Consider the following 15530-nt stretch of genomic DNA (forward strand, 5'->3'; position numbering starts at 1 on the left):
TCTTCTTCAGTCTGTTTAGATAGACAACCTTCCATTACACCAGGCAAGTTGGAGGAGGAAATTAAACTACTAGCATGAAATACTGTGATTTTGAAAAATGAATGTTTTACCATGGAAAGTCATTCTTCTGAAAAATTTCCAGCTAGCCACAAAGCAGTCTTACACCAATAAATGCATATCGTGGTCTAAGAGCAACCAGGTGGGTGGGTGGGTGGAAACCCGAATCCCCTAAGTAGATGGGAAACCTGATTCACAGTATCACATTATCACAGCATCACCAAGGTTGGAAGAGACCTCATAGATCATCAAGTCCAACCCTTTACCACAGAGCTCAAGGCTACACCATGGCACCAAGTGCCACATCCAATCCTGCCTTGAACAGCTCCAGGGACGGCGACTCCACCACCTCCATGGGCAGCCCATTCCAGTGTCCAATGACTCTCTCACCACAAGCGTAAATTTCCCCTGGCGTAGCCTGAGGTTGTGTCCTCTTGTTCTGGTGCTGGCCACCTGAGAGAAGAGAGCAACCTCCTCCTGGCCACAACCACCCCTCAGGTAGCTGTAGACAGCAATAAGGTCACCCCTGAGCCTCCTCTTCTCCAGGCTAAACAATCCCAGCTCCCTCAGCCTCTCCTCGTAGGGCTGTGCTCAAGGCCTCTCACCAGCCTCGTCGCCCTTCTCTGGACACACTCAAGCATCTCAATGTCCCTTCTAAACTGGGAGGCCCAGAACTGAACACAGTACTCAAGGTGAGGTCTAACCAGTGCAGAGTACAGGGGCAGAATGACCTCCCTGCTCCTGCTGGCCACACCATTCCTGATGCAGGCCAGGATGCCACTGGCTCGCTTGGCCACCTGGGCACACTTCTGGCTCATGTTCAGGCGGGTATCAATCAGCACCCCCAGATCCCTCTCTGGCTGCTCTCCAGCCACTCTGACCCCAGCCTGTATCTCTGCATGGGGTTGTTGTGGCCAAAGTGCAGCACCCTGCACTTGGAGCTATTGAACCCCATCCCATTGGACTCTGCCCATCTGTGCAGGCGGTCAAGGTCCTGCTACAGAGCCCTTCTGCCCTCCAACCCAGCCACATCTGCCCCCAGCTTGGTGTCATCTGCAAACTTGCTGATGACTGACTTGATGCCCTCACCCAGATCATCTATGAAGATGTTAAAGAGGATGAGGCCCAGCACTGCCCAGGGCAGGAGTCCCTTGGTCATGTTATTCCCTCTCCTTTTCCTGCCACTATATTAGGGGGAGGAATTTCTGGTTCCTGCTCTCTTGTTCTTTGTCTTCCTGCCTACCTGAGAGCTGCTGACCATGCAGTAAGGTCTTCTGCCACGTGGTCAGGCCTATCTCCAGAGAACCCACTGCAATCATCTGCAATTGGACTTTGAAAATATTTGTATCTATTCCCTTCCTTTATTTCTCTGTACATTCCTTTACCTTTAATATCTTTTATTTTTTGTTAAAATTACCTCCTCAACTTCCAATTCTTTGTAAGTCTCTTTGTTTACTCCTTACCTTACCCTGCCTACTTCTTCCCTGTGGGGTTAGAGAGGAGGGTAATCTAAATTCTGTCCCAAGAGGTTTTGCCCTGGAACCTCAAATTGCAACAATGCATCAACATGCTTTTCAGGGCAGATGATCTGAATGGAAGTCAGCAGACGAAGAAGTAAGCAAAAAAAATAGTTCTCTCCACCTATCAGGCAGAAGCACTTAAAAAAGAAAACAAAATATCTGGAGGAGAAGCTGCCTGAGGGTAAGCCTCAGCTAGGAAGGGTAGCAATGCCCTAGAGACAAAAACTGGGACAAATCCAAGAAAAGGCACAACAAAGGTTTGGGCTGCATTATTTTCTTTTAAAATTTGAGCATTTGAAGCTGAAAAACGACTTTATAATTAAAGGAAAGTGAAGGAGTTATGTGGAATAAGATTTCACCTTTCACAGCTGCTAGAACAACCACCCTAGCTCAGGGTAATGCCTGCTGTAATGAAGCTATGCACCTGCAGAGCATCTTTCACAAATGAAATTTCAGTATCCTTAACCCTGCACAATGAAACCTGCTCGTAACAAATATGAAGAATCCCCTACAGGGATTCAACAAGACAAGCTCTGGAAAATTAGCTGTGGCCACTTCTTTTGTGAGGGAATTTGCTCAAACGAATACATAAAGGGGACTGAATGGGAAAGAATTGCTATAGCTCCCTGTGCTCCTTATTTTTCTCCACAGTAAATGTGAAAGCAACATAGAAGCTCTACTATCAATGACATCCTACTGTTCAAGAGGGAAGAAAATTTAAATTGTGAAGCTGATCATACAACAATATTATTTGCTACAAGCTCATTTTAGCTTCCATCATCTCCATCACAGTTATAAACCCTAGCTGCAATACACTGTGTTAGCAGGACAGAGATTCAGCAGATGTCTCTCTAAGCTACCATACTAGATGCCATTCCAGCACTATATACAGCTCAGGGCTACAAAAAGCAAAGTGATGACTCATGGCTGTATATGAGGATATGTGAAGTGGGAGGGACCACCCTCTCTAGCTGTCAACAGGAATACAAAATCTGCAGAAGGCAAATCAAGTAAACTGTGGAAAGAAAGCCCACTGAAACAGCCAGTATTTATAAGAAATTTCAATGCAAGCACTCTGATTTATTTTTCCAGACTTCCACAATGCCTTGCAAGAGATGTGAGTTATGTGAATCTATCCTCTGAGGCGTAACGTTGCATCTAGATAACGGTTAATAAAACAAGACTCAAGGCATGGCAAATAAAAACAAATTCAAACATCTGACATGTGGACAAGTTGACAAATGTTTGACTTCTCAAGTGTCAAGTCTCGCTAGCTGTCATTCCAAAACACATTTGCTTCAGCAACTACAACTGGCTTTCAAAATAGTCTGCATTTACATCTACAGATTTCAGAAACCTCATGCAGGCAGTGCACTTGGCGTCATAGTCTGAAAAAAAAGGAGTATGCAGAAACTTTTTTGCTAGTGTACAGATTTTGAGTTCAGGTAGTTTTGAAAGAAGAGCAGTATCAGTCTTAAACATACCTGTGAAGCTCCTGCCATCTCTGAAGTTTCTATTTCTGCTGTTTGGATCAGCTCTAGTTTAGTCATAGTCTGAAATCTAGATCTAATACTGCAAAAAAGGAGATGACAATACCTATTGTGGCTACTCACAGGAAGCACCCAGAAATAAAAATTCAGAAATTTTCCACCAACTCAGTATGCAGGGAATTGGTGGAGATATAAAAACTAAACATATAAATAGACCAAGAGTCCTAATTCTAAAATTCTACCAAATACACAATGGAAAAGACACAGAATTAAGACATGCTGCCATGTAAAACACATATGGTGTGCATGATCTTATGGTCCTTATACAGAACACAGTTCATTTTACTTGCCTATTTCCATCAGTATGTTTCTGATAGGATATTGGCACAAATAAAGACATTTGGTTTGTGGTGCTGATAAACACTTTGTTTAATCTTTTCACTAAATAACTTCTGCTAGGGTAAAAAAAAAAACACCTCTAGTTTGATATCAAAAGTTAAAATAGAAAATAAAATATTTTGAAATATTAAAGAGAAGAAACAGCCACAGTGTAACAATTCCAAGGGGGAAATGAACATGTTGGAACAAAAATAAAATGAAAGCTTGCTGGAGGGCACAAAACCAAGCACAGATAACATTGTTCATCTGTTTGACCAGTAATTTAATTAGTTTGCCCTTTAACAGCAGTGTAGGATTCCTCATCTTAGAAGTCAGACCTGAAACTATTTTGGTAAACCACTCAGTAAAGTCTATTGTCAGCTTCCTTATGATGGCCAGCTTCTCATGTATTAACTAAGAGAATAATTCTAACAAACCATGGGAAAGCATTGCTTATTGGAAGACAAGCCACAACTCAAGTTGCTCTCCTTCTCTGAGTATCTCCAGCTTCACTGGCAGGACCAGACAGGTGATTCTCCCCCTCTGCTCTGCTCTGGTGAGACCCTTACCTGGAGTACTGCACTCAATTCTGGTGCCCTGGTCCATGTTGAGAACTGTAGCGTTGAAAAAATCCTCTGGAGACTGGAAAGCTGTTCTTCAATCCTATAACTCTGCTATCTCTTTATAAACTCACAGCAAGGCCAGCTCGTTCTCCTTTCCTCCCCCTCCTGCCCTGTGTCGAGCAGGAGCCACTGAATCGGACAAACATGTAAGCAGCAGGCCTGGTCTGGGGCCTTCAGCGGCTTGTGTTTAGGCCTCTTGGATGGCAGAGGCATTGGGAGGGGAAGATTGGAGCACTGGGGATCATAGATTTCATTTTGGGCTGTGGGAAAAGTCAAGGGGGTTCGGCATGACTGTTGTATCTGCTTCTGTAATCTTCTTTGCTGTATCTCTCCAAACATCATTCCGTGTTTTTTCTCCAATTGAAGAGCTTCATTTCTGTCATCTCTCTTTAAAAACCACAACATGTCCCCACCATAAGAGGGGCATGCAGCTGCTGGAGTGGGTCCAGAGGAGAGCCACACATAAGATCAGAAGGCTGGAGGACTTCCCCTATGGGGACCGGCTGAGAGAGTTGGAACTGTTCAGCATGGAGAAGAGAAGGCTCCAGGGAGACCTCAGACCAGCCTTCTAGTACCTGAAGGGGACCTACAAGAAAGCTGGGAAGAGACTTTTTACAAGGGCTTGTAGTAATAGGATGAAAGGGAATGGGTTGAAGCTTCAGAAAGGTAGATTAGGGGATTAGGAAAAAAATCTTTACAGTGAGGGTGGTGAGACACTGAAACAGATTGCCCATTGAGGGCATGGATGCCCTTCCCTGGAGGTATTCCAGACAGGATAAGGCCTTGAGCAACCTGATCTAGTGGAAGGTGTCCCTGCCTATGGCAGGAGAACTTGGAATTAGATAATCTTCAAGGTCCCTTCCACCCTCAACCATTCTATGAATCTATGAAGTTGTGCCCTTTTCAGTACAAGGATCTAACGCTGTCTGTAGCAGACAAGTGAGTCAAAAGGGCAAAAAACTGCTATGTAAGAGAAAATAGCAAATCTATCAAGACATGAATGATGCTTCTTTTCATACTGAAATCAGCTTTGAAATCAATTCTCAACAAAGATTATGTTTTTAAATCATCTAGAAAAGAGAGGGAAGGAAAACACATTTTATCTTAATTAACCTTCTGATGCTACTACAACTCGAGAGTAAAGCTGAGACCTCCACCTGTCTCTGTTGATTCTCTGGGATACCACAGCTATGCATAAGGAACTAATAAGAACCATCAGGTACTCTCATCAGCTCAAGATGTAGTTCATCAGTGTCTTCTCATGACAGTGTTTAGTGTTTGCAGAACGAGTGAAGTTAGAATGACAGACTGCCCTCAGCTTTCAATCTAAGCTACATCTCTGGACATTGGCCTAATTTAGGCAAAGATTGCACTCACGCCCTGAGGATAGGTGTAAGTGGATTTAACATATTTAAAGGGATAATAATGAAGGTAGAGGACAATTGTAATCATCAAAATGTGGGGTTTTACCAGATTACACCGGAGATTGAAGAACTTTAGCCTTGTGATAAGAGATTTAAATGTGAAGGAAAATAATCACATTAAAATGTTTTGTCTATTTACATTTTAGATTGGATAATAACCCAAAAAACATCTATTTCCAGTACACACACTAGAATGTTGTTTAGATACAATTTCCACCCACCTGTGCAAGTGTGTCTAGATTCAGATACGTATTAAAATGTATCCACAGATATTTTAAGCTCATAGACCTGCCCCAAGTTATTATGGAGCCATTAGCTCTAAGCCTAGATTGCCAAGCAGAAATGATGGACGCCACTACTAGGTGTGTTTATTTATGTTCTTTGGAATTTCTAGTTGAGCTTAAGAGTTCAGAGGCCAAATTGCAACAGATCTCAAGAAATGCTACCCAATGTAAGTTTTGCTAAATGAGCAAACAACTCAAATTTGTCTATAGAGTATTTTTAAAGACTGAAATGACATCTTGTTAGTACAGGCAATTTAGAATTAGCCAACCAAAAAGTAGGTGTCCCAAAGCATTTTTAAGAATATTAGGTTGGTTTTCGACATCCAAACGAAACTCAAGATAGAGTTTTGGACCCCTTTGAAAAAAAACAGTATTATAAAGCACACCTACAAAATTTATCTTAGCTTTATAGGTCTTTCAGGCTACAGAAAAAAAATCCCAATCCTATTTAAAGTGAACAGCATCTCTGCCTGGGAATCTCAAGGTATGTAATAACACATGTTTATTTAAGCTTTTCAGTTGTATTGTGAGACACTGAAGCCTTGTTTCAGGCAGGCAGGGAAATACTAGATCTGGACACACTTGCACAGCTGTGTTGAAATTGCATCTAAAACAGCAGATAAACATTCTGAGTGCCATATTCACAGACACAGTTGTGCACCTTGGACATTTCTCAAAAGCACGTAGAAGAAACCTGTCTCCTAGCACATGATCTGTGCCTCAGTTTCCATGGAAACTCAGTTTCCTCAGTTTTCAGAAGAAACCAAGGCACAAAGGCTAGAATGAAGATATGATGTCTCTGGTTGAAATGGCTGAGAAAATCTAGACAATAAGGTGTAAATCTGCATTTAACCCAAGAAGCCAAAGGCTTAATGTAAGAGTTTAATAGATAAAATCACATACAAATTAACTCATAACAAAACAAAGAAATAATCCAGTGAAGAGTATTTTAGTGGACACTAAGCGTTTGTTTTGCTCTGAGTATTTGCCTTAGAATATGAACAGAAATCTAAGAAGAGTTTTTTTGTAAACACACTGTGAGTGTACACCATAGAGTTGACAATAGGATTATGACACTGAGACTTTCCAGGAGGATGCATTTCATTGTGGAAAAGAATATTTGGATACACACACACACACACACATGTATACATCTTAGTTTTGGATAGAAGGACAAATAGGATTCATGTCAAAGTATCATGCAAATAAGTAGCCAGCAGTGAAATAATTTGTGAATCCAGACAGGGATAATTTCTCAACAAGAAATAGGACATTTTTATCCTGTTTCCATTTTTTTTCTGCATGCTGTGTTTACAAAGACTGTTGGTAGGTGTTCTTTATTTAGCATTTTCTCTCTTAGATTTAATTTTCTCTTACCTGAGAGATCCAAACTTGCTTACTCTCATTTACTGAAATACACACACACACACAAAATGCAAGAAGGCAAATCTGCAAGTTTTCCTGCTAGAGAAGACTGAGTATACTCCTTGACATCTAAGAAGTAATGGGCTGCTCAGATGGGCAGAGGAAGGCCAAGGGGTTTCACAGCTAAGACCTTCACACTGCACAAGAGCAGCGCTGCACCTTAGATTTGGTGTGCAGCAGTGGATCCTGTATTACTGTAAGATAAGTCATACTGCATTTCCTTCATGGCACAATGCATAAAGAAAACAAAACTCCAGAGTAGCCTTTCAGAAAGCACCAGGTTTCTAAAACATACCTTTCTGAAAATCAAAATTTAATTTTTTTGTAAATGTATGACAAGAAGAAATAGGATCTTTATAAATCTTAAGACAACTGCATTGTTTTGGATGAGTAATAAATACATATTGTAAGTCAAACTCATATATTAATGAGCTTAAAAGGATTTATTTTTATATAGTCAGTGAGAAAATATTTGCAACTCCTCAAACCATGTTTTATTAATGTATTACAATGCCAGGTACTCTAGTATTTCTAGTGATACTCATCAAATAAATATTTGTATCATCCACTTGCAAGAATCTTCACTGTCTTCTACATAGAGAAGTTTGTTTGAATTGAACTGAAAGATCAGGCTCTATTAGCATGATCTGAATAGCTCTAAAAAGCTACCAAACTGAAGAATAGGGTAGGAACTTTAAGGATAACTTTAGTGAGAATGATCAATTTAGGTGCCAGATTGCCAAATAGGAGTAGATAATCTCTGTAGTCCCATCCAATCTAAACTATTATATTCTGTGGTTTACTAGCATGAAGTTGTGTTAAAATGCAAATCATTTGGAAGGGAAGGCAAAAGTTATTTCCTATTTAAAGGTGTCCTCACAGCTCAAAGGAAACCAACATTATTAGAAAAGCCATCACTAATATTTGCTTAACATAACCTTGCCCAAAGACTGTGTGGCATGCCTGGAGAAAATCATGGTATCCCTGGGGTATGCTAGTCTCTGAACAATGACACTGTTGATGTCATTCACTGCCACCTTCCTTGTGGCATCACTGGAGGATGTTTGATCCTCTTGCATCATACTCTGTGATTCTTTTCAGGATTCAGGTCTTAATTAACATTTTAAGCCATATTCACCCAAGCAGTAAAAACCTCTGTGCAACCATTCCATTCAACTCCACTCCTGATTTCAGAGAAAATGTGACCCAGCATATTCAAGAAGAATTACATTTCAGATAAATAATACAGCTTCATTACATGAGGTGTACAAAATGCCAGCATAAAGATAGCCCTTGGTAAAAGAAGAGAAATACATGTGGAAGTAGAAAAAAAATCTCTTGGGAGGTAACAGCTCAGATGCAGAAGATAATGAATGCCTGTGTGTAAAAACAATCTAGAGAAAGGTTTGAAATAAGAAGTCATTGAAAGCTCTGATATAAATCTCAAATAACTACAAATGCAAACATCAGTATAAATATGTGAGTCATTAGGAGCTCTTAAAGTCAGGTGATAGCGCAAAGACAAAGTAACATGAAGTGGCCCAAAATTAATAATCATGTAGAGAATGAGTAGGCAAAGAGATCTGACTAGGGTTGAGATTAATAAAGGGTATCTTTTGCCTTAAGTAATGTTTCTTAGGCTTTTTTTGCTTTGGGGATTTCAAGGGTTTGGGGCTTCATTTTTGTTGTTTGGTTGGAGTTTTTTGTCAGACCAAGCCCCTGGGTGCATGAATATACATCAGAAGTACGTTTTTAGAGAAACAGTGACAGAATGCTCCAAAAGAGCTAACATTGATAATGACTGAGAAAAGTGACTGAATCAGAAATCAGAAGCTGAATCAAAAAAATGAAAATTATATTAAAAAAAATTAAGTCAGTGTTCTTGATGTGAGAGATTATACTCCTTTTTAATCCACTGGCTTTGACTGTGGCATTTGATGCAAAAGAAAAAGTAAGTTTTCTCAGGAACCATCTATGACCAATCACCCCTAGAAAGCTGCTCTGAAGACAGTTTTGATAATTTTTTACTTGTCAAATATCTGGAGATTTTTTATGACTTTGTTAGGCTCTTTTTGTTTGTTGTTGGGTGTTTTTGTTTAAGGAAAAAAAACAACCAAACAAGCTAGGCTATATATAGATAAAGGAAATACCATACATAATTAAGACATAAAAGGTACACAAAGTTCAGAGGAAGTTTTGGCAAGGCAAGCATCTAAAACCTGACAACCTGTTAGACAGCTCAGTCCTTCATGAACTAGCATAGAAGAATATTTCAACAGGTTATTTCTATCACTTTGCTGAAAACAAACAAACAAACAAAAAAGGAATCTTATGTAGGGATTGTGATCATTTAAGCATATTGTAAGCATTTAAGAAAAATTTAGAGATATTCCAACTGAAGAAAAGCATCATTGATGAGTATTTAACTGACAGCAAACTAGATTCAGTTGTGTGAAATGTGAGGGGGAGCTAAGATTTCTACCTGCTTGGAGATGAATTTCTATCTGCACGAAGTGGCAAGACTGCTAAAGATGTTATGCAGTAGTCTGGTTGAAATATCCTAAAATGATGGCATGAAGCTAAATCTAGTAAGTATTACACATTCATTGTGTGGCAACCCCAAGTATTAAAGACATCACAACTCACATACTCCAAAAAAAATGAAATTGACTTCAAAATCATAAATCTTTAGCCCCTAATACATCCGGAGAACTTTTTATTTGCCTTCTAGATGCATTCGAAATTATCTGAGAAATTTTGAAGGCTGCAAGATTTTCTTGTATAAAAAGGAGCCACAACACAAAAAAAACCTCCAAGCATCAAACAGAGACGACAACAGCAACAACAAAATCAATCACACAAAACCAACCAACCAACCAAAACCACCAAAAACCAACAGCCAAGCCAAACATTTGGATTGTTGAAGGTAAAACTAATTATCTTTCACATCAGGGAATTGAATCGTAATAGCCTTTCAAAAAAAATTACTATGAGCTTGCCTGAAATGAGATAGACAAGCTTCCACATAAACAGGAAAACTGATCTGACATCTGTTCTAAACTAGACATGAGATACCTATTTAGTTTTCTTAACAGTTTAACATTAAATCGCTACAGGCACATACAAACCTCTCCTGCTGTGAGCAAAAGGCAAGCAAAATGGGCACCTTTCACAGTACCTATGCATGGACAATGGACTAAGTAAAATCTCATCACCTACAGGAAGGGTAGTTCTCAAGATTACATTCAGCAGTTTCACTCTCAGACTGATTTTTTCAGCTGCACAAAACTGTACTGATAAAAGTAATGCTTGATTGGAACCTGTCTGCCCCAACTTTACACACCTGCAGTATGGGCAGAGGTTCCTCTGATAGAAAGAGAAGTACTTCTGTGCTGTAGTTCAACCATTTAAAAGTTGTAGTCAGTTCAGGTCAACCCAACTGAGAAGTTCCTGTTTTATTACACTGAACAAAAAGTAGCTTTAGGACGACCAGCTGAGTAGAAGTCTACACTGAGGTGAACTAATCCCTCTTTCTTCTCTCTTTCTCTTTAAGCTTTCACATTCAAACTCATCTGCAAGTCTATGTGGATACAAAATTGCTCAGGGAAACTGCTCTTCCACCCTTTAAGCTTATTTCTAATAGCTCTACCCAGTATAGAGCATGTTTATGAATTCATCTGTATCCCCCCCCACATGTTTGGTCAGTATCTTCTGAAAAACACTCTAAACTCTTACACAATTCAGAGTGATGTGGGGAGGAATCATAAAAAAGCAATTACCAAGATTTAGCATCTTAGGGAATAGAGGAGAAAGAGACTGCTGGCTAAAGCACTTTAAAGAAATAGCTACTCCTTTTTGAAAGCATACAAAATCATGAGGATACAATGCAGCATGGCCTTCATACTCACAGTTTAGCATTAAATTTGCTGATACAAATATGATTGAAATACAGATTACATTAGTAAATCAGAAATGGAATATGTAGGGAAATTAATTTGATTTACCCGTGGCTAAATTTGTTGAAGGAGAAAAATAAATTGTTACCATCAAGAAAGACTGAGCAACTAAAAAGATGAAGAGATCAAATATCAACAGATTTAGTTAGCAATAATACCAAAATGAACATCCTGACTTGAGACATATCATTATTTTTAAATCATATTAAAAAAAAACCGACCTCTAATTCTTAATTCCCCAAGATACTAACTGTAGAGTACACTGATTTTCAAGTCATAAACATTTGTGTGCGTCACTGAGAGGAACATTTTCCATTCTATTTATAACTTGATTTGTTACTTGGCCCTGGTTCCTAATCTGTCCATCAATATTATAAGCATCTGCCCTATGCCAACAAATTAATGAGTTAATTTTCTACCATAAAGTCACAAAGCATCTTCCTTCATGTCATGTTCTGCGCATCAAGCTGACACGGCCCATAAACGTACAGGCTGCAAATATAACAATAGAAGCATATTTTGATCTATTATGTTAAATAGAAAATCTAACCCATTAGTACTCACCACCAAGGCTTTAGACCTGTTACTCAGAAGCTTTTCAATGTCTCTGGCTGCAATCTCCACTAGCTGACGAGGGTTGTTGGCTTCCACAGTATACAAAGCTTTGTTTTTCATGTAAATCTGCATGAGAAAAAAATGGAAACATATGAAATGGCAAAAGAAAGTCAAACTACGTGATTTGAGAAAACAGACATCAAGTTGTCCTCAGTTCTGGAGGACTGGAGAGCTTCAGAAAGTCTACTATTAAGAAAATCCAAACATAGCTTGTGAAAGAAATACTTCATCTTTTTGTTTGAGATGTAGAGGATGCTACTAAAAACCATCCAACAAATCTTCAAAGCTGACTGTTTCTAGTGCTGAACTATTCAAGATTCAAGGAATATGGTTCTCATAGAGTGTTGAGAGAAATGGCTATCCTGTAGCATCCCTGAGGCTGAAATCAAATACTAATTGTTGAATTAATTCTGCCTTGAATGTTGAACAACAAACATACCATCTGAAGCAAATCATTTCTGTTACAGTGATGTAATCAGTTTAAGCCCTTATCTATTTATTAATATTATAATATTGGTATTTATGAGGAAAAAAGAGGAAGAGGAAGAAAACAAAGAAGAGGAAGAGGGGGGAAAGGAAAAAAAAATAAAAGGAAATGGGAAAAAAATGAAAGAGGTAAAAAAGATGGGAGGAGGAGGGGAAGAAAATATAATCATGTTTCTCCTCTACTGTGAATAAAGGTTAGCTCTGATGAACATTACTGTTTCCAAGGCAGAAGACATAAGTAAAGGAGATAATTTGTCAAACAAGGCCACTACCATGAAATGTACACATCCACAAGAGGTGAAGAAATAAAAAGCAACAAAAATCCATTTACCCTTTTCTGTCCTAGTAGAACTGGAGCAAGGAGAAAAGTAAAAACATTGAAGAGAGAGAGAGAAAGAGAGGGAGACGAAGAAAGAGAGGGTGAGGGGAGAAGAGGGGAGGGGAAAAGTGGTTATTTTATGGCTAGATGGGCAAATGGAGGAAACTAATTTATGTAACCAACAGATGGCCTGAGTTTACTCAAGTACTCTGCTTCTATGCAATGCTGCCTAGTGGGGGCTGTGCTGTCTCCCAGGGAGTAATTCCAGGCACAGGCAGGAATGGATCCAGTGCTAATGCACTGGCCGCCATCCAGCACGAGAACTGGGAAACTACAGACCAGATTGAGTCTACCAGCCCTGCCAGGTTTCTTGGGTTAAAGCTATGGAGACCTTAAAGAAACTCAGAAAAATACGTCTGTGGTGCTTGCAGCTGATGGGTATTTATCACAAATAGAATTCTGACAACTACAGTTGTAGCTGTAAATTTTTCTGGGACATATCTCATAAAGTGTCACAGGTTTTCATTACTTGTGAATTTTTGTTGGACTTTGTGGGGGTTTTTTTGTGTGTTTTTTTTTTTTTTGTGTGTGTTTTGGTTGTTGTTGTGGTTTTTTTTTTCTTTCCCAAGTACAGTATTTTCTTTCTACCAGTAACTGAGTAATTGGAATATGTTTTAATTCTTCATACAGTAGCAATTATTTTATTAAAATTGTTGTGTCCTGAGCAGAAAAATCACTACAAACACTACCAAAAAAGAAGTGCACTTTTGAACTTACTCAGCTTATAGTCTGGATATTTTTGAAGTGTTTGCTTTGCAAAATTGTCACAGAATTTTTCTCAGGTATAACCCAAACTATCTGTACTTTTTTTTTGAGGGCAGGTGAGGACAAAATCTTGATATGCAAATTATTAATTAACAAAAGTGGAAATAAAGTCATTTTATATTACAACTAATCACTACAGATTTTTTTTCTACATTTTCTTTTCTCTGAAACACATTACATTTGCAGAGTAAGCAATGGGATTCAGAGTTAAAATTACTGTAGTGACCCTAACAGCCTTACAGTCTTACAGACAAGGCAAGAGTTAAAATCAATTTTACAGATAAAGATCAAGAATGGAAATTTTAGAGAAGCATCTAAACTGGGAGTGGCCATCACATGAAAAGGGCAGTGGGCATGGGGCAACAGCTCAATGTCCAGATGGAGAGGAGTGACAAGGTCTGTACTGGGAGCAGCACCACTCAACATCTTCATCAAGGATATCAACAGTGAGATTGAGACACTCTCAGCACATTTGTAGGTGATACCAAACTGAGTGGTGCAGGTGATAAGACTCAAGGAAGGGATGGGTTCCATCCAGAGGGATCTGGATAGGCTGGACAGGTGGGCTGAGGAGAATCTCCTGAGGTTCCATAAGGGAAAGTGCAAGATCCTGCACCTAAGTCAGGACAATCCTCAATGTGACACAGGCTGGAAGATGATGAAACTGAGAGTAATCATGCAGAAAAGGCCCTGGGGGTGCTGATGGATGTGAAGCTGGACACTTGCACTTGCAGCTCAGATGGGCAATGGCATCCTGGGTTGCATCAAAAGAGATATGGCTAGCAGATGGAGAGAGGTGATTCTACCACTTTGCTCTGGTGAGACCTTACCTGGAACATTGTATCCAGCTCTAGAGTCCTCAACACAAGAAGAACATGGACCTCCTTGAATTGGTCCAGAGGAGGGCCATGAAGACAATGAGAGGGCTGGAACACCTCTGCTACAAGGACAGGCTGAGGGAGCTGGGACTGTTCAGCCTGGAGATGAAAAGGCTCTGGAGAGACTTAGTAGCAGCCTTCCAGAACCTGAAAGGGGCATACATGAAGGCTGCAGAGGGACTGTTTCCAAAGGTCTGCAGTGACAGGATGAAGGGAAATGGCTTGAAATGAGAGAAGAGAAGATTTAGATTGGATGTCAGGAACAAGTTCTTTAACATGAGGGTACTGGAACACTGGAAGAGGTTGTCCAGGGAGGAAGTTGAGGTCTAGTGTGTGGAGATATTCAAAGTCAGGCTGGACAAGGCTCTAAGCAACCTGCTCTAGTGGAGGATGTCCCTGCTGACTGCACAGGGTTCAGACTGGATGACCATTGGAAGTCACTCACAACCCAAACCATTCTATGATCCTATGACAATAGGGAGGACTCGGAGAATGCACTAACCAGATGATTCTGATTGCAAGGAGTCTTTAAACACTTAGTGAAATACAGTTTCTAATAGGCTATGATCTAATTGCCTCAGCAGAAGTTAAGGCAAAGCATCCATCCAACCACAGCTTTGCACCTCACCAGCCAGAATCCCAATATGCATGATTTATTTGACTTAATCTTTCAATTTAGAGCAAAGTTATAGTATGCTATCCTGGAATAAGGGGTTGAGAACCTGAATGGAAAATCTACACTTTCATATCTGTATTTAATCCATTCTTCCAGCAAATATGTGATTCTATAAATCCCAGCTTGAAGGTAATCCATTTTTTTCACATCCCTATAAGGGATTCCTATACCTGCAAGCTTGAATGGTTTGAAAGCTGCAGACTATCAAAATGTAGTTTAGTGGGAATGTTTGTAGGGAAAAAAGATATACGTTTTTATTTTTCTTCTCCAGAAGCAGATATCACAGTAGTTGAAAAGTCTGATTCATTGAACAAGGAAATTGGAATCACAACAGCCAGAAATCCTATTCACACTTCAACTTAAAACCTTTGTAACAGGCATTGTGGGTCCTACCACTGAGAAAGTTGACTCTCAGATTGGAAAAGAAATTCAGAACAACCTCCTCAAAAAAACAACCTTTGTGTTCCAACTTAGTGTGGAATCAGCGACTTTCATGTCCTCTTCTGTTTACACCATGGCAGGGCTTGGAGCATTTATCTCCCCTGCTTCTACCGCCGGTGGAAGATTTATCCAA

General features: G+C 39.6%; 1 protein-coding gene across 6 annotated transcripts in view; it reads right to left on the reverse strand.

The window, feature by feature from the left end:
- Positions 1-15530, reverse strand: part of CACNA2D1 (calcium voltage-gated channel auxiliary subunit alpha2delta 1) — a 407133-nt gene that overhangs the window by 316449 nt on the left and 75154 nt on the right. For 5 of the 6 annotated variants that reach the window (XM_064142568.1, XM_064142569.1, XM_064142567.1 and 2 more), the window contains one exon: positions 11722-11838. In XM_064142568.1, the coding sequence (XP_063998638.1) occupies positions 11722-11838 (117 nt within the window). Of the gene's footprint in view, positions 1-11721; positions 11839-12589; positions 12651-15530 lie in introns of those variants that run through there. The other variant, XM_064142571.1, reaches the window with a different exon arrangement.

The sequence above is a fragment of the Pogoniulus pusillus genome, chromosome 4 (genome assembly GCF_015220805.1).
Source record: "Pogoniulus pusillus isolate bPogPus1 chromosome 4, bPogPus1.pri, whole genome shotgun sequence".
Lineage (NCBI taxonomy): Eukaryota > Metazoa > Chordata > Aves > Piciformes > Lybiidae > Pogoniulus > Pogoniulus pusillus.